The sequence below is a fragment of the Hyla sarda genome, chromosome 2 (assembly GCF_029499605.1).
Source record: "Hyla sarda isolate aHylSar1 chromosome 2, aHylSar1.hap1, whole genome shotgun sequence".
Lineage (NCBI taxonomy): Eukaryota > Metazoa > Chordata > Amphibia > Anura > Hylidae > Hyla > Hyla sarda.
Window position 1 is genome coordinate 286,983,962 of NC_079190.1, and position 24,729 is coordinate 287,008,690.

The 24,729-nt window shown below is 43.6% G+C and overlaps 1 protein-coding gene across 3 annotated transcripts in view; it reads right to left on the minus strand.

Moving 5' to 3' along the window:
* Window positions 1–6,551: 6,551 nt before the first annotated feature.
* Window positions 6,552–24,729, minus strand: part of LOC130356196 (peptide methionine sulfoxide reductase MsrA-like) — a 28,420-nt gene continuing 10,242 nt past the window's right edge. The window contains exons 1-6 of one of the 3 annotated variants that reach the window (XM_056557357.1): window positions 22,834–23,192; window positions 22,594–22,662; window positions 22,385–22,504; window positions 11,941–12,045; window positions 8,881–8,987; window positions 6,552–6,846 (exon numbers count right to left, since the gene is read on the minus strand). In XM_056557357.1, the coding sequence (XP_056413332.1) occupies window positions 6,694–6,846; window positions 8,881–8,987; window positions 11,941–12,045; window positions 22,385–22,504; window positions 22,594–22,662; window positions 22,834–22,906 (627 nt within the window). In that variant the 5' untranslated portion in view covers window positions 22,907–23,192 and the 3' untranslated portion in view covers window positions 6,552–6,693. Of the gene's footprint in view, window positions 6,847–8,880; window positions 8,988–11,940; window positions 12,046–22,384; window positions 22,505–22,593; window positions 22,663–22,833; window positions 23,193–24,729 lie in introns of those variants that run through there. The other 2 variants (XM_056557358.1, XM_056557359.1) reach the window with 2 other exon arrangements.

A 24,729-nucleotide genomic window follows, 5' to 3' on the forward strand; every position in this document is an offset into this window, starting at 1 on the left:
AGCCGGCGCGCGCGCGCCCTAGAGAGCGGAGCCGCGCGCGCCAGCACATGACAGCAGGGGACGGGAACGGGTAAGTGACCTGGGATGCGATTCGCGAGCGGGCGCGTCCCGCTGTGCGAATCGCATCCCCGACGGCCATGACAGTGCAGCGCTCCCGGTCAGCGGGACCGACCGGGGCGCTGCGGAGAGAGAGACGCCGTACGCGCTCCGGGGAGGAGCGGGGACCCGGAGCGCTAGGCGTAACAGTACCCCCCCCCCCTTAGGTCTCCCCTTCTCTTTGTCCGGTAACTGCCCCCCCTGGGATGAGGACACCGGGAAAGGATGGAGGGATTCCTCAACGGAAGGCAGTACAGCAGGAGTGGGAATGGGGAGGGAGGGCAGAGGGCGAGGCCTGGCACGGGGCAGTGTGACACCAGGACGAGGGCCATGAGGAGGCACCGAGGCTTGCCTGACTGGACTGGGAGGGGGGGGAGAGGCACTTCTTAAGGCGGGCAGAGTCCATAACGACCTTAGGGAGACCGGATACAGGAGGAACCACAGGGTCACGGCAGGGAGTACTGGGAACCGGTTTAAGGCAGTCCTTGAAGCAAGAGGTACCCCAGCTCTTGATCTCCCCTGTGGACCAATCCAGGGTTGGGGAATGGTGTTGAAGCCAGGGTAGTCCAAGGAGAATTTCAGAAGTGCAATTGGAGAGGACCAAAAACTCAATTTTCTCATGATGAGGTCCGATGCACATTAGGAGGGGCTTCGTGCGGAAACGCACGGTGCAATCCAACCTGGCTCCGTTGACCGCGGAAATGTGGAGTGGCTTGACAAGACGGGTCACAGGGATGCGGAATTTATTCACAAAGGACTCCCGAATGAAATTCCCAGAGGCACCAGAGTCCAGGCAGGCCACGGCTGAGAGGGAAGAGCTGGCTGAAGGAGAAATCCGTACAGGCACCGTGAGACGTGGAGAAGCCGACTTATCATCAAGAGACGCCACACCCACGAGAGCTGGGTGCGAGCGTGCGTTTCCCAGACGTGGAGGACGGATGGGGCAATCCACCAAAAAATGTTCGGTACTGGCACAGTACAGACAAAGATTCTCTTCCTTACGGCGATTCCTCTCTTCCAGGGTCAGGCGAGACCGGTCCACTTGCATGGCCTCCTCGGCGGGAGGCCTAGGCGCAGATTGCAATGGAGACTGTGGGAGAGGTGTCCAGAGATCTAAGTCTTTTTCCTGGCGGAGCTCTTGATGCCTCTCAGAAAAACGCATGTCAATGCGAGTGGCTAGATGAATGAGTTCATGCAGGTTAGCAGGAGTATCTCGTGCGGCCAGAACATCTTTAATGTTGCTGGATAGGCCTTTTTTAAAGGTCGCGCAGAGAGCCTCATTATTCCAGGAAAGTTCAGAAGCAAGAGTACGGAATTGTATGGCGTACTCGCCAACGGAAGAATTACCCTGGACCAGGTTCAGCAGGGCAGTCTCAGCAGAAGAGGCTCGGGCAGGTTCCTCAAAGACACTTCGAATTTCCGAGAAGAAGGAGTGTACAGAGGCAGTGACGGGGTCATTGCGGTCCCAGAGCGGTGTGGCCCATGACAGGGCTTTTCCAGACAGAAGGCTGACTACGAAAGCCACCTTAGACCTTTCAGTAGGAAACTGATCCGACATCATCTCCAAGTGCAGGGAACATTGCGAAAGAAAGCCACGGCAAAACTTAGAGTCCCCATTAAATTTGACCGCCCCCCCCCCCCCCAAAATGCCACCCCACACCATTACTGACACACCACCAAATCAGTTATGCTGGAGGATGTTGCAGGCAGCAGAACGTTCTCCACGGCGTCTCCAGACTTGGTCACGTCTGTCCAATGTGCTCAGTGTGAACCTGCTTTAATCTGTGAAGAGCACAGTGCGCCAGTGGCGAATTTGCCAATCTTTGCCAAAAGTCCTGCACGGTGTTGGGCTGTAAGCACAACTCCCACCTGTGGATGTCGGGCCCTCATACCACCCTCATGGAGTCTGTTTCTTTCCGTTTGAGGACACATGCACATTTGTGGCCTGCAGGTGGTCATTTTGCAGGGCTCTGGCAGTGCTGCTCCTCCTTGTATCTTGTTGCCCTGCTACGGCCTCCTCCACATCTCCTGATGTACTGGCCTGTCTCCTGATAGCGCCTTCATGCTCTGGACACTACGCTGACAGACACAGCAAACCTTCTTGCCACAGCTCGCACGGATGTGCCATCCTGGATGAGCTGCACTCCCTGAGCCACTTGTGTAGGTTGTAGACTCTGTCTCATGCTACCACTAGAGTGAGAGCACCTCCAACATTCAAAAGTGACCATAACATCAGCCAGGAAGCATAGGAACTGAGAAGTGGTCTTTGGTCACGACCTGCAGAACCACTCCTTTATTGGGGGGGGGGGGTCTTGACCCCTGTTGACTGTCCCATTTGCACAACAGCATGTTAAATTGATTGTCAATCAGTGTTGTTTCCTGAGTGGACAGTGTGATTTCACAGAAGTGTGATTGACTTGGAGTTACATTGTGTTGTTTAAGTGTTCCCTTTATTTTTTTTTTTAGCAGTGTATATGTTATATTCACCAAAACATGTTAAAATATATGTTAAACATAAAAACTTGATTTTCTTAATCTAAAAAAGAAATGTTATGATGTGTGATTTCTACATATGTGTTATGTTCACTGCCATCTGAACTCTACATATGGCATATATGGAGATTAGATTGATTGCTGGAAAGCCGCACATAAGACTCCCACACACTGCAGCCTGAAGACACCTGCAGACTAGAATACAGGTGTGTAACAGGAAATGTGTGGGTGTCACCGCCCCATCCTCACTCAGCATCTGTGCTTCCTGGAAGCAGGACTCCAAGCATGCCACTGACAATCTGCTCTAGTGATCAGCACTTTGTGTACCTGGCTTCTATCATCTTACGTCACAATCTCCCCCCATACCATGACAATCATTCAGCAGTGAAGATCTTTTAGTTCATCTACTAGCACTATGTGGTTACCCTTCTAAATATTCTGCTATGTAACAATTCACACTTCAGTACCAGAACATTGTGTAATTCACACTTTATTTTTTCATAAACTAGTCTGAGTTTACTACAATTGTATCCAGTCTATATACAATTCTGTGGGAGCCAAACATCCTGGTCTTAAGAATGATACATATTATCTACACTAATACTTTGTAGCTCCCAGGACAGCTGAGAGAGTTGTGCTTCTGTGTATCAAATAGTATCTAGATCAAAAGGTATAAGGCTTTGTTCACACCGTCTCTATTTTTCCCCCATTGTTCTGTCATAGAAGCAGAACAAATGAGAAAACAGATCAGCAGTACAATAGACACCAACTGCACTAGCAGGATCACATTGACTTTAAAGGGGTTCTCCCTTGTTTATACTGTTTTTTGTCATTATGTTTGTGTGTTATGTGTGTATAAGTATGTGTTTTTTATATGTGTGTTGTGATTATGTATATATGTATTTTCTTACCTTTTGTGAAGATCCAGAAGCTGGCCCCTCTTTCTTCAAGCGGCTTGCTGTGTAACCTCGGCCTCCGCCATGTTGTGTTCGGTAAGTGGGATGTCGGGGGGGGGGGGGGGGGGGTGTTCTTGCTTCTGTCCTTCCTATCTTCTGACGTCCGAGGCGAATCTTTTCTTCCTGTTTCTTCCGTGGCTCAGCGACGAATCTGCGGCCTCTTCCGGCGCATGCACAGTTTTTTTTTGTCTAATTGACAAACTGTCTGCGCTTGCGCGAAGCTACGCTATTAGCGTAGACCTAACGTACGCTACGCTGTTAGCGTAGAGCACTTGCATACTCGCGCATGCGCAGACAGTTTGTCAATTAGACAAAAAAACCTTTATTGGTAAAAAAAAAAAAAAAAACTAGCTGCGCATGTGCCGGAAGAGGCCGCAGATTCGTCGCTGAGCCACGGAAGAAACAGGACGTCAGAAGATAGGAAGGACAGAAGCAAGAACACACACCCCGACATCCCACTTACCGAACACAACATGGCGGAGGCCGAGGTACACAGTAAGCCGCTGGAAGAAAAAGGGGCTAGCTTCCGGATCTTCACAAAAGGTAAGAAAATACATATATACATAATCACAACACACATAAAAAAAACACATACTTATACACACATAACACACAAACATAATAACAAAAAACAGTATAAACAAGGGAGAACCCCTTTAATGAGGACTATCCAGTTTCCCTCATAGTGCCTGGCATTCTACCACACAAAATAGCACTCACTGCTTGCTCCACTATTTTGTCTGGCATTTGTGGTGCAATCTGTAATAAATGCTCCTAACATCCAACACAGGTGTGATTCAAGCCTTCAGGACCTACTACACAGGGTGATTATCCGCTAAAATGGCTGATATAGCTGTGTGTCATAGGACCAGTGTCTTATAGTAAGATTTCCTCTGTTGCTCATAGCTCTGCCAAAATGAAAGCAAAGATGTGACTGGTTGCTATGGGCAACAAACAGAATCTTACTATAAGACTACATGAGCTTATGAATAAGTATTAGATCTCACCCAGTGCTTGATTCAAAGCTTAGACTGGTCAGTACTACTCTAGAATGCTCTTATACTGGTACAGCTTCTAAGGCTGGGTTTAAGAGACATAGAGGAGGAGCATACTGTCTCCCCTGTGTGCCGTGTACAAGTAGAGATAAAGTCCATATCTGATTTTGTATTATATATATATATATATATATATATATATTATCCATACGGGTGGTAAACTGTGTGGGCCAAACTGATTCAAAGAAGCATTACATATAGGAGGAGATTTATCAAACCTGTACAGAACAGTGGAGGACTTGGCCATAACAACCAGTCATTTTTTCAGTGGACTTTTTAAAAATGAAGAAGCAAGCTGATAGGTTGCTATGAGCAACTGCACCACTGTTCAAGGTTTGATAAATCTCCCCATAGTTTTTGAAGTATATGCACTAAATATGTTTCTCTAGTAAGTAGTATAGTAACAAACTTCAGCACCCCACAATTAGCAAAATGATAGGGCTGTGGTATATCCTGGAGTTATGCCATACTTTATTCCTTATTTACACTCTATACATATCTATATATGATTGATGATTTTGAGGGTGCCACCGGTGGCTATTCCCTTACTACAAATGGATGGCTATCCTAAAAAGAGATCATCAATGAATATCCCTGAACACTATCTTTATGTAGTTACAATGTCAGCAACGTGGCAAAATCGTTAATAGAGTGTTTTAGAGAAGGTATTTTGTATGATCTGATGTGATCTCTACCTAATGCTTTTTATTTTTTTTTTATTTTTTTTGTTTTACAGTGGTCCCTCGACCCATCGTTTGTCGAATCCATCGTATGTTGAGAGATCCGTGCAATGTAAAGTATAGGAAGTTATACTCACCTGTCCCCGCCGCTCCGGACTACATCCTCACCGCTCCCAATGCTGTCCCAGGGGCTCCCGATGCTGTCCCGCTGCTCCGATGTCTTCTTCGGGATCCTCCGGTGTCTTGCGCATCTTCTGCAGGGTCTGGGTCTTGCTTTCTGGTGACGTTATTACGCTGCTGCGCCGGCACAGCGTGTGTAGTGACGTAATAACGATGCCGGAAAGCGAGGCCCGGACCCCGGAGAAGATACAGAAAACGCCGGAGGATCCCGAAGTGGACCTGGAGCAGCGGGTATAGGTGAGCGAACCTGTCCGGGATGCTTAAAGGAGTACTCCGACGCAACCTGATTATGGGGGAAATGAAGCATTAATAAAAGTTATATCACATTGTAATATACTCACGTTGTCCACGTTGGCTTCTTCCCGGACTTCTCCTCACTTTTCCATCTGGCCGGAAGCTGGGTCCTTAGATGATGCTCGACCGCTTCTTCTTCACGATCCGGCGCCATCTTCGCCCGGTGACTCATCGCTCCCATGAGTCACTGCGGGCTGTGCCGGCCTCCCAGCCCGGAGTCGGCTACTCCCCCTAAGTTAATTTATTCATTTATTCGCTGAGCTGAGCTGCCATAGGCTCAGCTCAGCAAACACCCTGTCATTCAATCAGGGGAAGGGCAGGAGCTGGCTGGATGTCAGTAGCGGGCATGCTGGGAGATGTAGTTTTTCCCAGCGCGGGCCAGGAACTTCGGGCGGCCGTAACAGGAGAACAAGATTGAAGGGTCGTTGGACAGGTAAGTTAATGGGTTACAGTTAATGGGCTACATTGTGGCATTTTTTTTTTTTTTGTGGTGCATCGGAGTACTCCTTTAAACTGCTATCCGACAGTAGCTTAAGCATTTTGCGCTGTCGGATAGCAGTTAATGCGAGGGCCCCGACATATAAAAGCATTGTATGTAGATGCTGACATAAACATGCGATGGCCTCTGAGAGGCCATCGTATGTCGATTTGATCATATGTCGGGGCCATCGTAGGTCGGGGGGTTACTGTACTATGTTTTTTTGTTTTTGTTTTGATCTATTTATAAACCTATTGAACTAATATCATGTAAAACCCATTATTAAGGTCAGACAATGAGACTGTATATAGAAAAATATGGTTCTGTGTATTGTATTAAAGCAGTTTAAAGCAAATGAGTATTACTAAGATACAAAGTACAGACCTATGTGCACATGCGCTTTATTAGGATCACACGCCTAAACACTGTGCGAGGAAGAAAGAGGAATAGCATCCAGGCGTTTACAGCACACAGGACACTCCAGTTCCTTTCAGACCACAATAGCCATCTGGGTTTTTGTGCAGATATTGCTGGTGGTAATCCTCAGCATAGTAAAACTCTGGAGCAGGATGGATCTCAGTGGTGATGGCTCCCAGGTTAGAATGTTTTAGCTCCTGTGGTTAGAAGATGGGAATCATTGTATGGATCTCATTGGCATCTTGTGTTCTTTGTAGAGCCATCACTTACACCTATGACATTTCTTTATTGCTCTGTCTTTACTAATGTTACATAACAGAACAATAAAATAAAAAGTTATCATTCTTGCACCACGTGCACTTGTGCATTGCAATTTTTAACTGTGCATCCAATATCATACACTGGATATCCAAATCTTGGAATGTTATTCAAAATGTGGGCTCATATTGGCAGCCTATTGAATACATAATCTGGATTCACATACACAGCTTCTGATGCAGTTTTTTGAGCCAGAAAAAGACAAATAAGAAAAGTCTTACTTTTGCATGTTTCCTTCCTCTTAGATTCACTTCTATGTTTGGCAAGAAAAAAGAAAAAAAAGCACCAAAAACGGCATGTGTGAATCCGGCTTTAAAATATTTTTAAATGTGCCATGATATTAATGTCAGGAGTGGAATTATACAGTGGAATTGTGTGACTTGTGTCAATGAACATGTATTTGCAGGTGGAATTTATTATCGCACCAGCATATTCCATCCGCAGCACATACAGTGGCAGCAAAGTTGCTCGAATTTAAAACCCACTACCACACACTGCATATGGTAGTGGGTTTTGCATAATCCATATGGAAATTGTTCTGCAGTGTGGATTTCAGATTTGCAGCATGTCATTTATGGTGTCAGATACTCTGCTGATTTGTCCCATTTATTTTCATTGGAAAGGCAAAATCAGCAATAAATCTGATGTGTTGCATCAAAAAATCTGAAACAAATTCTATTTGATGTGTACATACTGCAGATTTTCTGCTGTAGAATATCTGCAGCATTTCTGCTAAGTGTAGCTGTACCCTTTGGCCATGTTCAAACAGCATAAAATGGGCAGAATGCCCGCACGAAAAACACGGGCGGACATTGTGCATATTTGAATAATCCGGCGGGCACTGGGATCGCTCAGAAATGCGCCATCTCATAGACGGCAATGCATTTCCGAGCTAAATTCACAAAAACAATAGACAAGTCTATTCCTTTTGCAGATGCCGTAATTCGGATTTTCTCGGCAGAGTTTCACCGTGTAATCAATGAGACTCTGCTGCAGCGGAATGCCGTGTGAACATACCCTTACTGACTATTTCACAGCTCACAACATTTACAGTACAATACTGACATGTCAGTCTATTCAGTTTACTGACATCATAAAACGGTGGTTGAGCATTTATTTTTGGGTACATTTACTTGATTTTTATAGTTGTGGCAAAACTGTGGTGACATACTCATAAAACATATGCCACAAAAACAAAACAAAGGAAAAGATGCCCTATGTGCCACATACCCTTTCTTTTTCTTTTTTTTTTGCAGTTTTGCCTGCCGTAATTTTGCATACCGGCAAATAACGGGTCCCGATTGTATTCAATAGCCGCCGTTTTGGAGAGAGAAACCAGAGAAAAAGACAGTCCAAGCACTATTTTTTCTCCGACTTTTCTTGATCCTAAAAAATGGGCTTCAAACTGGCCGGCAGTGAGAATGTAGCCTAATACAGGTCATAGGATACATTTTCAATTATTGTCCTATTGTTTCAAATGCTTGTTTTTGACAAAAATGATTAAAAGGCATTTTACCTAGGCATTTACTATGGGGTCAAGGCAGGTATATTTGAGCCTTGGGCCTTGACAAGTTTGCAGTATTTGCAGATAAATAGATGCCTATGAGGCTGCCAGTATTCAAACCAGTTTGTCTTCATACCATATTCCTAGTCAAGAGCACCCTCTGCTGGTGCGAGGTCGCCATGACACTAAAAACAATATCTACTGGAATTCTTATTCATGGAATGTTAGGTTAGGCAGTGGAATTTAATGCTGTAGAGCAGTGTTTCCCAACCAGGGTGCCTCCAGCTGTTGCAAAACTACAACTCCCAGCATGCCCGGACAGTTGAAGATTGTCCGGGCATGCTAGGAGTTGTAGTTTTGCCACAGCTGGGGGCACACTGGTTGAAAAGCACTACTGTAGAGTATTTACCTTTTGGTAGCCGTCTTTAGACTGTACAGCTGCTTCTCTCTGTTGGTCTCCATAGGTGAATATCACTGAGCGGTACTGAGAACCTACATCCTGTCCTTGCTTCATTCCTGCATTGACAGATGGAGTGAGAATTTTAGGGAAAAGGATTATATTGTCATTATTATCTTTGCTTCTTATCACAGACCAGTAACAAATATCCAGCCTGATCTCACATTAGGATCACCAGAGGTCCTGCCAGAAAAAGGTGCCAAAACACTTTAGGATCTATTTAGTTTAGTGTTCTCCAACCAGCAGCTCTCCAGCTGTTGCAAAACTACAACCTCCAATGCCCAAAGCTAAAACTACAATACCCTTTCAGATAAAGGCTGTCAGGGTTATCATGGGAATTGTAGTTTTCCAGTGGTAATAAGGTTACATGTGCTTAGAGGGGATTCTTCAAGGGAACCAATCAGCAGATTTTAGTATATATAACCCTTGACAACACATTATATATGCTAAAATAGTTATCCTAACCATCCCCAGGGGACGTTTTTGCCCCCAGGGATGGTGAAGAGCTTAAGTTGTAAAGTCTCCCCCAGCCACCCTGCAAGTAGTCCCCTAGGCAGGGACATATGCTTACCAGCACCCATTGCTCCCCATTGCTCCGGCCATGGCCGCCCAGTCGGCTTGTGTCATCGCTCTTTTCCATAAGCAGACGGAGCAGAGCGGTGACGCGAGCCATCAATCAAGACGAGGGGACGGGACAAAATTTCTGTGCCACCACCTGAGCCATCTGAATCTGAGGCTTGTGCGAGACTACAGTCCACACAATTGGCTCAAGCCTCGTAGGCTTGAATGGGACTTGGGCAAATAGCCTAGATTAAACGTCGTAGTCTTGTGCAAGTCTCGGGCTCAGGCAACGGCACAAAAAAATTTAAACAAATAGCCTGCTGCTTAAAGGGGTACTCCATCGGAATAAAAAAAAAAAAAAAAAACTGGTGCCAGAGAGTTTAACAGATTTGTAAATTACTTCTATTAAAAAAATCTTAATCCTTCCAGTATTTATCAGCTGCTGTGTAATACAGAGAAAGTTCATTTCTTTTTGAATTTCTTTTCTGTCTGTCCACACTCTGACTTCTCTGTCCATGTCAGGAACAATTCCCCATAGCAAACCTCTCCTGCTCTGGACAGTTCCTGACATGAACAGAGGTGTCAGCAGAGAGCACCGTGGACAGACAAAAAAGAAATTCAAAAAGAAAATAATTTCCTCTGTATTATACAGCAGCTGATAAGTACTGGAAGGATTATGATTTTTTTTTTTTTTTATAGAAGTAATTTACAAATCTGTTTATCTTTCTGGCACTAGTTGATGTAAAAAAAATAAAAATAAAAATCTTTTCCACCGGAGTGCCCCTTTAAGCATTACTGGAGTTGCCCTTTAACCACTGAGCACTATTTTCCTCTATTAGGCTAGGTTCACATTGCTGTTGTGCTCCGTCCCGCTCTGCGTCTGTACAGCTTCTATTTTTTTGTTCCAAACAGGACTCCACTGGGTAATGACGGATCCCATTGACTTAAAGGGGTATTCCAGGAAAAAACGTACATATACATATATATATATATATATATATATATATATATATATATATATATATATATCTCAACTGGCTCCAGAAAGTTAAACAGATTTGTAAATTACTTCTATTAAAAAATCTTAATCCTTTCAGTACCTATGAGCTTCTGAATTTAAGGTTGTTCTTTTCTGTCTAAGTGCTCTCTGATGACACGCGTCTCGGGAACTGCACAGAGTAGAAGAGGTTTGCTATGGGGATTTGCTTCTAAACTGGGCGGTTCCCGAGACAGGTGTCATCAGAGATTACTTAGACAGAAAAGAACAACCTTAACTTCAGAAGCTCATAAGTACTGAAAGGATTAAGTTTTTTAATAGAAGTAATTTACAAATCTGTTTAACTTTCTGGAGCCAGTTGATATATATATATGTTTTTTTCCTGCATAACCCCTTTAAATGGAGTAAGTCTAGGATCTAGTAGTTTACTATAGTTTAGCAGAGGAAGAAATTGTTGTTTTGTCATTTTGACAGAATTGCTAACTGCTACATCAGCAGAATTATGAATATAGCACTTAACTGTAATACAGGCTGTATATGTTTTTTTTACCATGATAGACATACCCAGACTATCTACTTTTTATTTCCTGTTTCACAAATGACTCCTGATCGATCAATTTGTATACAATGCAAGTCTGTTGCATCCTGCTAAACCATCCTGCTTGACAAAGAAAACAGAATCCTGATCTTAAGAAGCTTCCTGCGAGAAAAAAAAAAAGATTTGTACATTCACATGCTGCAGATGTGCTGCACATTTCCTGCAGTTAATTATAAATACTTAATTTTTTTCTGGTGCAGAAATACTGCTAATTTTCTGCAGACCCACAGCATGTGAATAAATCCTAAAGCAGTGGTCTTCAACCTGCGGACCTCCAGATGTTGCAAAACTACAACTCCCAGCATGCCCGGACAGCCATTGGCTGTCCGGGCATGCTGGGAGTTGTAGTTTTGCAACATCTGGAGGTCCGCAGGTTGAAGACCACTGTCCTAAATGATGTTTCAACAGGATGCAAAGAAACAAAACAACGTATTGTGAACCTAGTCTAACATAATGATATTTGACATTTGAAATGACAGCTGCATAACTGTAAGGCTCCCACATATCTCAGCCTCACAATTAGAGATGAGCGAACTTACAGTAAATTCGATTCGTCACGAACTTCTCGGCTCGGCAGTTGATGACTTATCCTGCATAAATGAGTTCAATTTTCAGGTGCTCCCGTGGGCTGGAAAAGGTGGATACAGTCCTAGGAGACTCTTTCCTAGGACTGTATCCACCTTTTCCAGCCCACCGGAGCACCTGAAAGCTGAACTAATTTATGCAGGAAAAGTCATCAACTGTCGAGCCGAGAAGTTCGTGACGAATCGAATTTACTGTAAGTTCTCTCATCTCTACTCACAATCTCTGCATTATTATATATATTAGCCAGTCACTCAGATTATAGGGGCCATACCTTCTGTTGGGTTGTGATTCTCCCAGAACAATTTCAGCAGAGATTTATAACTGATCATTTTAGGGTCAAATACGACTCGGACCACCTCAATGTGTGCAGTAAGACCTAGAAGAAAAAGACAAAATGAAACATTTCCCAGGAAAATGCTCTTTACTAGACAGACTTTTTTTCTGTGTGTTTATATTGTTGATGTGTGTCCTGACTTGATCTATATAGAAAGTATGAATGTCATAAAGAGCGAAATGAAGATTAAAAAGTGCAGGACCTGAGGGGTTGGTGCACGACACAGGTGCAGGATCCTGGTACACTTGGTGATGGGGATTTATTATCGGAAATCCCACACTTTTTTCTCAGTTGTGAGACACACGTTTGGCGCATTGCCTGTGTGCCAAGTCAGTGCCTGCCATGCAACAGAAAAAAGAATGAAACCCACAGACCCTACAATTTACATTAGAGTTTGAGAAAAGGGCATGTGTCCTCAGATAGGTTTACAAAACCATTAGATTTACTATTTTAACCCTACAGAAAGTGTTGATTTAGAATCACATAGGAGTCCTTTTTAGTGTCTTTTAACTAAGCTTAAGTGGTAGCCCAGTACAGAAGTGGCCCTTCTGTACACTACTGGTCCTATCAGGTGGACTCCGTCCCAGTCCCCTGGCCCCCACACTCTTAAGAACTCTCATTGCTCCGATGCTCGCGTTTATGCATAGGATGTAAATGTACGTCCTGGTGCATCAGTACCGCCTCACCAGGACGTACATTTACGTCCTGCGTCGTTAAGGGGTTAAATCTTAAAGTTCTGGTGCGCGCATGCCCGAAGGGACGGGGACACGCGCGCCGGAGCAGAGGCAGATGCAGGAGAAACACCTGGAGAGTGACGGACTGGGGCTCACATGCGGGTGCGTCCCGCGATGAGAGTCCCAGCCCCGTCGGCAGCAGAAGGTAAGGGGACCATGCGCTCACGGCCAGCGTGTGTGGCCGGAGCGCATAGGATAACACTGACCTAAATGTTCACAGGAGGTTTTATAAATTGATATTGGATCCAGCATGTCACCCAGTCCGAGGCCATATGCCCAGCAGAGGTGAGTGAAATGAGTGTTAGGGTCCCATCCGAAATGAGGCCACCTCCGCGTGGTGGATGGGGGACATGTTTTGATCAAAAAGTGCTCTAAGAGACTTGTTTTTGCCAAAAAAAATAAATACCCAAGTGTCAACCAACTTTGCAAACTACACCCCTCACGGAATGTAACAAGGGGTATAGTGAGCCTTAACACCCCACAGGTGTTTGACGAATTTTCATTAAAGTTGGATGGGAAAATGAAAAAAATTTTTTTTTCACTAAAATGCTGGTGTTACCATACATTTTTCACAAGGGAAAATAGGAAAAAAGCCCCCCAAAATTTGTAATTTCCCATATGTGGATGTAAAGTGCTCTGCGGAGCGAACTACAATGCTCAGAACAGAAGAAGCGCCATTGGGCTTTTGGAGAGAAAATTTGTCTGGAATTGAAGGCCATGTGTGTTTACAAAGCCCCCATAGTGCCAGAACAATGACCCCCCGCCCCCCACATGTGACCCCGTTTTGGAAACTACACCTCTCACGTAATGTAATAAGGGGTGCAGTGAGCATTTACACCCAACAGGTGTCTGACAGATTTTTGGAACAGTGGTTCGTAAAAATGAAAAATTTTATTTTTCATTTGCACAGCCCACTGTTCCAAAGATCTGTCAAATGCCAGTGGGATGTAAATTCTCACTGCACCCCTTATTAAATTCTGTGAGGGGTGACAAACATGTCAAGTTTATGATGCAAACAAAGTAGACATATTGTATATGTGAATCAATATATAATTTATTTGGAATATCCATTTTCCTTACAAGCAGAGAGCTTCAAAGTTAGAAAAATGCTAAATTTTCAATTTTGTCATCAAACTTTGGAATTTTTCGCCAAGAAATTATGTAAGTATCAACAAAAATTTACCACCAACATAAAAAAGAATATATCACGAAAAAACAATCTCGGAATCAGAATGAAAAGTAAAAGCATCCCAGAGTTATTAATGCTTAAAGTGACAGTGGTCAGAATTGCAAAAAATGTTCCCGTCCTTAACCCCTTAAGGACTCAGGGTTTTTCCGTTTTTGCACTTTCGTTTTTTCCTCCTTACCTTTTAAAAATCATAACCCTTTAAATTTTCCACCTAAAAATCCATATTATGGCTTATTTTTTGCGTCGCCAATTCTACTTTGCAGTGACATTAGTCATTTTACCCAAAAATGCACGGCGAAACGGAAAAAAAAATCATTGTGCGACAAAATCGAAGAAAAAATGCCATTTTGTAACTTTTGGGGGCTTCCGTTTCTACGCAGTGCATATTTCGGTAAAAATTACACCTTATCATTATTCTGTAGGTCCATACGGTTAAAATGATACCCTACTTATATAGGTTTGATTTTGTCGCACTTCTGGAAAAAATCATAACTACATGCAGGAAAATTTATACGTTTAAAAATGTCATCTTCTGACCCCTATAACTTTTTTATTTTTTCACGTACAGGGCGGTATGAGGACTCATTTTTTGCGCCGTGATCTGAAGTTTTTATCGGTATGATTTTTGTTTTGATCGGACTTTTTGATCACTTTTTATTCATTTTTTAATGGTATAAAAAGTGACCAAAAATGCACTTTTTTTGACTTTGGAATTTTTTTCGCGTACGCCATTGACCGTACGGTTTAATTAATGATATATTTTTATAGTTCGGACATTTACGCACGCGGCGATACCACATATGTTTATTTTTTTTTTTACACTGTTATTTTTTTTTATGGGAAAAGGGGGGCGATTCAAACTTTTATTAGGGAAGGGGTTAAATGACCTTTATTAACACTTTTTTTTTACATTTATTTGCAGTGTTATAGGTCCCATAGGGACCTATAACACTGCACACACTGATCTCTCATGCTGATCACTTGTGTGTATTAACACGCCTGTGATCAGTGTTATCGGCGCTCGACTGCTCCTGCCTGGATCTCAGGCACGGAGCAGTCATTCGCCGTTCGGACACCGAGGAGGCAGGTAAGGGCCCTCCCGGTGTCCTGCCAGCTACTCGGGACACCGCGTCCCGAACAGCCCGACTGAGCAGCCGGGTCACTTTCACCTTCTAAAGGGTTAATACCGTACATCGCGTCGATCGGCGATGTGTGGTATTAGCCGCGGGTCCCGGCCGTTGATGAGCGCCGGGAACGACGCGATATGATGCGGGATCGCGCCGCGATCCCGCTTCATATCGCAGGAGCCGGCGGAGGACGTAAATATACGTCCTGCGTCGTTAAGGGGTTAAGGCCAAAATGGGCTCGGTTCTTAAAAAGGCTTGTGAAAAATAAAAGAAGCGATCTGATTGGTTGCTATGGGCAACTGAACAACTTTTCTTCTACACTGGTTTTGATGAGGTTTGAATTGTGGTTCAACATATTTATAAAAAAAAAAAAAAAAAAAAACAACTAAATAATAAAACTGCCCTGGACAAAATGATGGTACCTGAACGAAAAAAAATTGCGCAACATTTTGAGGCAGTCACTGCAATAAAGTGATTTCTGTAACTCTTAATGAGACTTCTGCAGTCGTCTAGAGGTATCTTGGCCCACTCCTCATAAGACACTGCTCCAGCCGTCTCTGGTGTGACGGGTCCCTTCTCCAGGCTGCATGTTTCAGCTCCTTCCACAGATGGTCAATTGAATTCAGATGAGAGTTCATAGACGGCCACTTCAGAATAGTCCAATCTTTTGCTCTTAGCCATTCTTAGGTGTTTTTAGCTGTGTTGTGCATTATCCTGTTGGCGGATTCATGACCTGAATCTTAGACAAAGCTTTCTTACACTAGACAGCACATTTAGCTCTAGAATGCTTTCATAGTCTTGAGATTTCATTGCAGCCTGTACAGATTCCAGACACCCTGTGCCATATGCAGTGGCCCCAAAACATAGTCAAGCCTCCTCCGTGCTTTACAGTAGATAGTGTTCTTTTCTTTGTATGCTTCATTTTTGCATCTGCGAACATAGAGCTGATATGACTGGACAAAAAGCCTCAATTTAGTTTTATCTATTTAAAGGACATTCTCCCAGAAGTTATACATTTTGGCAAAATACAGCTTTTATTATATGCTTTCAACAGTGGTGTCCTCCTCGGCCATCTTCCATTAAGTCCACTTTGGCTCAAACAGGAACAAATGGTGTGATCGGACACTGATGCACCTTGACCTTGGAGTCAACTCTAATGTCTTTGGAAGTTGTTCTGGGCTCTTTGGTTACCATTCATATTATCTGTCTTTTCGATTTGTCCTCAGTTTTCCGTTTGAACAATGCTGTGGACCCTAAACTTCTGAATAAAATGGCCAACTTTAGTCACAGGAACATTAACCCCTTAAGGATGCAGGGTTTTTTCCTCATCACCTTCTAAAAATAACGCTTTCAGTTTTGCACCTAAAATTCCATATTATGGCTTATTTTTTTGCACCACCAATTCTACTTTGGAGTGACATTAGTCATTTTACCAAAATATCCACGGCGAAACGGAAAAAAAATTCATCGTGCGACAAAATTTAAGAAAAAAATGCCATTTTGTAAATTTTGGGGGCTTCCATTTCTACGCAGTGCATTTTTCGGTTGTCAGTATAGTTCCCCCACATTAGGTTGGCAGTATAGTTCCCCCACATTAGGTTGGCAGTATAGTTCCCCCACATTAGGTTGGCAGTATGGTTCCCCCCACATTAGGTTGGCAGTATGGTTCCCCCACATTAGGTTAGCAGTATAGTTCCCCCCACATTAGGTTGGCAGTATAGTTCCCCCCACATTAGGTTGGCAGTATAGTTCCCCCCACATTAGGTCCCCCCTCTCCCTCTACTTTTTCTGTTTTTCATATTTCATTACCTGACCGCACTCGGCAGGCTCAGGTAATGCAGCGGGTCTTGTGGGCTGTGTGGATAATATGATGAGTGACGTCTCCTGCCGGCTCCTCTGTGCGGCGTCAGGGACGTTACTCATCATTTCCTGCAGCCACGGACTGCTAAACTTAAGCAGCCGGCGCTGCAGGAAATGAGGAGGGACGTCCCTGATGCTGCACAGAGGAGTCGGCAGGAGACGTCACTCGTCATATTATCCACACAGCCCACAAGACCCGCCACATTACCTGAGCCTGCCGAGCGCGGCCAGGTAAGGAAATATGAAAAAATAGAAAAAGCAGGATAAGTGTCCGGGCCCGCCGCTGGTCATGGTTTTAAAGTGGCTGCGGCCGGGCTGCAGCGGGCTGCTGATCCGCTACTGAGCAGCTGGCAGGGGACCCCCTGGGGGATGGGGGCCCACGGCAATTGCCTGGTTTGCCCCGCCCTAACGCCGGCCTTGGATGTGAAAAGTCGCCTAATAATACACATTTCAGCACCAAAGTCCCCAAAAGTTGCACATAATTTGATTAATTTGGTGCACGGGAACATTACCTCAGAGTCCTCCTATTTTTCCCACCTGTTCCGTCAGTGTGCTGTACTGGAAATAAACTAAGCAGCCAAGCATCAGGAAATGTTGACTGGCTGCCTCACTTGCCTGCCTGGCATCATTATTCTCCCCTGCCGCCAGTTATCCTAAATTATCCTGCGGGCACAATTGAGGTGGGGGGGCATCAGAGGACCAACACTGTGTCAGTTCATGTGGGGGATGTGTTCCACCTGTCCCCTATGGTACTGATGCCCATGCTATTCATTTAGACTGCTTTCTAGGGCTGAAGTGACATGGTGTGAGTTTGTGTGTAAATCACAGCGCTGTGACTTTTCTGAGACTTTTTTTTAGACTTTCAGAGAAAAGTCTCACATACATTTCAAATATGATCAAAAGCAAAAGTCTCACAAAAGTTCCATGAAAACAGACTTTTTGTGCGACAATTTTAGATTAAAAAAAGTTTCTAAACAGGTTAATAAACTCCCCTCCATATTCCCAAATACATTCACCATACAGAGGTAGATACCAGCTGTACACAGGATCTGTATACCATATAAGTGATTATATACAGGACCATATAAAGGTAGTGGACAGGAAATTCTTCTAAAGCAAATCTGCAGCAGAAATACGCACGTGTGAACGTAAACCTAAAATTACATCTAGGGACTCACAGATGGCATCTTTTCTGATCACCCGCGTCTTCTTTCATTTTCTTCTCCATTCGGATCAGACCAACATGACTGCTTCTTCCAGCCAAAACTTCATCTCTTTGGCATCTGCAGGACAAACATGTTAGACTTCACATTTTTCCAGTGCCCTCCTCTACACAATCTCCACATCTATAGGCCTCCACACGATAAAAGATGCCCCCCCCCCCCTGCTCCGTAAAAATGGGCACGTAGGTAGCCAAGCAGTCAGGTATGTAGGTAGGTAACTAGCCAGGTAGTTAGGTAGCCATTTTTTTTAAGTAGGTAGGTAGTCAGGTATGTAGCTAGGCGGTTAGGTAGGCATGTATGTAGATAAGTTAGGTACCCCAATATGACAGTAGGTGAGTTTGCCAACCAGGGTGCATTCAGCTGTTGCAAAACTATAACTCTCAGCATGCTCAAACAGCCTTCGGCTGTCTAGGCATGATGGGAGTTGTAGTTTTGCAACACCTTAATGCACCCTGGTTGTGGAACACTGACTTGGAAGCCTTTCAATGTAGTGTTTTTTTTGTTGTTTTTTTTACAACCAAGGTGCCTCTAGATGTTGCCAAACTACAACTCCCAGCAAGCCCAGTCCAACAGAGGGACATAAGATGGCACTGGGGTCGTGGTGTGGCCAACACCTCTACCCCACCTCTTCACCATGTAGTCAATGTACGCAGAATAGTTCCCCCACATTAGGTAGGCTGCATAGTTTCCCCACATTAGGTAGGCTGCACAGTTTCCCCACATTAGGTAGGCTGCACAGTTTCCCCACATTAGTTAGCATAGATTCCCTACATTAGGTAGCAGTTTCCCCACATTAGGTAGCAAAGATTCCCCACATTAGGTAGCACAGATTCTCCACAGTAGGTAGCAGTTTCCCCATATTAGGTAGCATAGATTCCCCACATTAGGTAGCATAGCCCCCCACCCCCCCCCGACACAGACCGACAGACACACACAAACACACTCACCTGGCAGTGAGCTTCTTTTCTCTGGCGGCGGCCAGACGAGTGACTTTACTGATGTCCTCCTCCGCTGGGCGGCGGAGGAACGTCACTGGCACGACGTCCCTCGCTAGACCCGGGGCGGCCGGCTCACTGTCTTAAAGTGGCCACTGCGCTATTGCGCTGCTTTAACCCCTTAAGGACTCAGGGTTTTTCCGTTTTTGCACTTTCGTTTTTTCCTCCTTACCTTTTAAAAATTATAACCCTTTCAATTTTCCACCTAAAAATCCATATTATGGCTTATTTTTTGCGTCGCCAATTCTACTTTGCAGTGACATTAGTCATTTTACCCAAAAATGCACGGCAAAACGGAAAAAAAAAATCATTGTGCGACAAAATCGGAAAAAAAAACGCCATTTTGTAACTTTTGGGGGCTTCCGTTTCTACGCAGTGCATATTTCGGTAAAAATTACACCTTATCATTATTCTGTAGGTCCATACGGTTAAAATGATACCCTATTTATATAGGTTGGATATTGTCGCACTTCTGGAAAAAATCATAACTACATGCAGGAAAATTTATACGTTTAAAAATGTCATATTCTGACCCCTATAACTTTTTTATTTTTCCACGTACAGGGCGGTATGAGGACTCATTTTTTGCACCGTGATCTGAAGTTTTTATCGGTATGATTTTTGTTTTGATCGGACTTTTTTATCACTTTTTATTCATTTTTTTAATGGTATAAAAAGTGACCAAAATACTCTTTTTTTGGACTTTGGAATTTTTTTTGCGTGCGGTTTAATTAATGATATATTTTTATAGTTTGGACATTTACGCACGCGGCGATACCACATATGTTTATTTATTTTTTTACACTGTTTTATTTTTTTTATGGGAAAAGGGGGGTGATTCTAACTTTTATTAGGGAAGGGGTTAAATGACCTTTATTAACACCTTTTTTTTACATTTTTTTTGCAGTGTTATAGGTCCCATAGGGACCTATAACACTGCACACACTGATCTTTCATCCTGATCACAGGCGTGTATTAACACGCCTGTGATCAGTGTTATCGGCACTTGACTGCTCCTGCCTGGATCTCAGGCACGGAGCAGTCATTCGTCGATCGGACACCGAGGAGGCAGGTAAGGGCCCTCCCGGTGTCCGGTCAGCTGTTCGGGACGCCGGGATTTCACCGCGGCGGTCCCGAACAGCCCGACTGAGCAGCCGGGTCACTTTCAGTTTCACTTTAGAAGCGGCGGTCAGCTTTGACCGCCGCTTCTAAAGGGTTAATACCGCACATCGCAGCGATCGGCGATGTGTGGTATTAGCCGCGGGTCCCGGCGCGATCCCGCTTCATATCTCGGGAGCCGGCGCAGGACGTAAATATACGTCCTGTGTCGTTAAGGGGTTAAGACAGTGAGCAGCGGCGATGCCGAGACCTGGGGCTACTGGGGTTATACCCGGGGCTATAGCCCTGTTAGCCCCCCCCGGTGATGCCCCTGCATCTTAGTATATTGTCACATTATTTCCTATCGTTTGTAGTGGTACCATCATTTTTGTACAGGAAAGTTTCCTTATTTTGTTTTGCAAAAATATTTTATTAAACCACAATTCAAAAGGCAATGGCCCTGATTTATTATTGATAACCCGATATTTTTGTAGGGTCGTGTGCCAAATTATGGCACACTGCGCCAGAAATTCTATCTGTGACAGAATTTGTGTCAGAATTGGAAAAAGATACAAACAAAAAAAAAAAAGACCAACTCTCCCTTTTACTGAGAAAACCCAAAAAAGGGGTGCGGCTTGAGGGAAAGTTGGCATGGCTGCTGAAAAGGGGGTGTGTCCCTGAAATTTTCACAGAAACTCAATATATTTACTAAGGTTTCCACAAAAAAAATGTAGTGGATTTGAGCTGAGGAAAACCCATCAGAGCATGTGTTTAAAAATAAAAATAAATAAATAAATAAAAATAAATAAATAAATTAAAAAAAAAAGCAATATGTGGGGAAAAGTGCAAAATGTAGGGACACTTTAGTAAATACTGTGGGAAAAAAATTGTAGGGAACTAAAACCCACAAAGAAAACTACACAACACTCTTAGTAAATCAGGGCCAAATGTCTGATTTTTCTCACTTAAATGTTCTGTAAATTTTTATTCATTATTACTTTTGCCAGTTTCTATTTCTATTTCTATTTACAGCATCTGTATACACTCGAGAGGGGCTGAAATGAGTGGCAAATGGGTGCACCTGTTAACTCGAGGGGGGTTCTTTTTTTAAGATGTGTGGTTAAGAGATTGGGTGCTTGTATCTAGGAAGTGTGAAGCTTCAACCTAGTGGTAACTGGAAAAATTTAAGGTTTTAAGCATTATATATACATTTGTATGTGTGTGTGTGTGTGTGTGTGTGTGTGTGTGGGGGGGGGGGGGGGGTGTTACTTTAGGGATAAAAAGCAAACTTGGTAACATAATCTACCATTGCACACAATTTTTTTGGTAGAGACACAAAAGGGAATCTGTTACCAGTTTGGAGCCCTCAACACTGCTGACAGCCTTATACAAAAGGTTGAGGAGGGAGCGTAAGGCTATGTTCACACAATGACATTTCCGTGCATAAAGTTTTTGAGCAACTGTTGTGTTGTGGTAATGTCATGTCACAATACTTGGAAATGACTCCTGGTTATTCTTTAGTTATTTATCTTGATGAACTGAATGCTCTCTGTGAAAGGTACATTCTCATCATTTCTATAGCTTCCATGAACTTCCACATCCCAGTCTTACCTGCCACCTTCAGAGTTTCAGCCCGCCCTGGAAGGGCTTCTCCAGCAGTGGGATGAACGGTCAATGCTTACACCGGAAAACGGTTTTGTGCCACTACCTGTACTGCTTGGGGAAGAATGTACTGCTTTTTCTATTTGAACAATGTGGGCTTCTATTAACTGCACCAGACTATAAGATACTTGAATTTCTGCAACTGCCCTGTTCCATTCTCACAATGACTTCAACTAGTACAAAAGAGAATTGCTCAGAAATCAATTGTTCAATATCATTTGTAAAGCAGCTTCACATCTAGTAGCTGGGAACCTAAAATGTAAGTCTTAAGCTTTTAAAATATTTATCTTGCAATTCTTGCTCTTCTAGAATTCAGATGACTGTCAGTAGATAAATATATAAGTATTTTAAACAAATACCATCATTGTTTTATCATATTTGAAATTAATTGGGTAAAGTTCATGTGAAAGGTGTGCCCAGATTTCTGTTTATAAAGAATGTTAAAGTAGGTGACAAGTAACATGATAGATTTAGTTACAGGAAAAGTACTTACCCGTGCACACTTCTTCATATGTGGGATTATTCGTGAACCCTCCTGCATACCCCACTTGTGTAGAGTACACCCCCTTTTGTCTCCAGAACAGCCGTTCTACGCCCCAGAAACAACCCATACCTGAAAAAAAACATCAATAAAAAAAAAGTGTCAGTACAGAACCTCCATGTATAATTGCTCTTTATAGTTTTTCTCTATGTAGGACTAACCAAACATTGCCAACTCAAGTCCTGCAGGGAATGGCTCCAACGTTGAGTTTCCATTTACAGCGTGCTTGGCTGTTAAAGAGAAGGATGAATGATAAAATGAATAACAGGACTGGAGAAATACTTGGAAATGACTCCTGGTTATCCTTTAAGTTAATTATCTTGATGAACTTCATGCTCTCTTTGAAAGGTGCTGTCTCAACATTTCTATAGCTTCCATGAACTTCCACATCCCAATCTTACCTGCCACCTTCAGAGTTTCAGCCCGCCCTGGAAGGGCTTCTCCAGCAGTGGGAAGAACCGTCTTGCTGGGCATTGTTGAGTCATATGATTTTACAAAGCAGAAGCAGCGCAGGGTATTTATAGGGTGCAATTACCGGAGAGGGGCAGAGGTCAACAGAATTTTTCTAATGAGTAACCAATGAAATCAGTGTGTAAGAGTCAGTGTTGCAAAATAAAAAGTTCTCCCATTTTCTAACTGCATTTGTTATAATTCTTTGCCATTTCAAGATCTCTGCTTACTGTCAGTGGTTGTGAACATCATGGCTTACATTCACGGGCCAAAACCTATCCTAACAATGTCCAACTGACACGTACTGTACATAGCCAATTACAAAAGAGCTCTGACTTGACCAGTAAGGCATTAACTCAGCTAAACATATCTAGGACAGGTTTTCAGACATTTCAATTTATCCACTTGGACAGGGGATTCAGAGGTCCAGTTAGAGAAAATTTCCTCAAGCTCAAACACAGTCTGCAAAATTCAAATGCAGGAGCAGTGTGGCAACATTGTACAGAGAACTGGGCAGCGCAGTATATGAGTAAGTGCCTCCTTTCTGCTCTCTCAGAGTTGGGTCCGCCTATTAGTGACCATGGCACTTCATTATTTTATCATGGGCGCTTAAAGATACAAGAGACGTCTATAATTGGACCTTGGAACATGATTATGACTCTAAACACACCAGTGAATTTGCATTGCCCATAGGTGGAGTAGTCCAGGGCAGCTGAAGGTAGTTGTTCCTTGAGAGCAAAGTCTCTATTGTGATCACAGATGGCTTTGTGACAGGCTAACCCTGTATGTCCCTCTGTGGACACCCAATTAGATCAATTTATACCAATGAGGGTCTACTCAGCATGGCTGACTGCGATAAATAAACATGTAATATTGGTTACTAGTATTAGGACTTTCTATCCTAGGGCGTAACACAAAGATGATCGTGATGTGTAAGCCACACAGCCCTAACTCTGTCTGGTAGCCCTCAAAAAGATTAGGGTTTGTAAAGGAGTCCTTGCACAGCTATATCCTCTTATGGTAAGATGATTCTCTCTCTTAGAACTGGAGTAGGATAGTAGAGATAATTTCTCTCAGAATAGACTGGTGACAGCTCAGGAGAAAAAAAACTCATGTGGTGCCATGATCACTGTTACTGATCCAAAGCAGACCCAGGGTAGAGCTTAACAACTGGAACTGGATGTAACTTATCAGGCAGAGCTAGGGCTTAGCTGACTTGCTTCAAGCAGCCATTGCTGGAAGGAGAAACTGGAACTAAGCCCGAGGCTCCTCCTCCTCTTGTGACGTAGCAGGATACAGTCTCATTAGATGCTTGTACTTCTCTGGCCAGGGCTAGACTAGCTTAGACTGGTCCCAGGCCTCTGGGGAGAGAGGGTTGGACTTGGGAGAGTCCTCCTTCAGAATTTTCTCGCAAGTTCTAGCAGAAGGTAGTCTGAGGGAAGGTCATGTGACCAAATTTCCATGCATACTTTATATGTGATCCCTCTACTGGTGGCAGTAGAGAGCAAAGCATTTCCTAAAACTACAGAATTTGCTAGTAAAGTAAACAGAATGATTGGGGATAGCTATCCCCAAGGTACAGGAGAGCTTAAAACAGGGCACCTACCGTAGAACGAGAAAAAAAAAAAAAAAAAAGGGGTAGTGCATTTATTTTGCAGGTGGTGAGCATATCTGCATGGCCCATTGAAACAGGCACCATAACAGCAGCAGATTTAACCTTATGCCAGCCACCCACATGCAGCTTCCACCTTAGGCCCATTAGTCTTCATACATATGTATTGTAAAACCTGTGTTATCAGTATCTGCAGAAGCAGGTAGTGTCATGAAAGACAGCACCAGAGTTTATT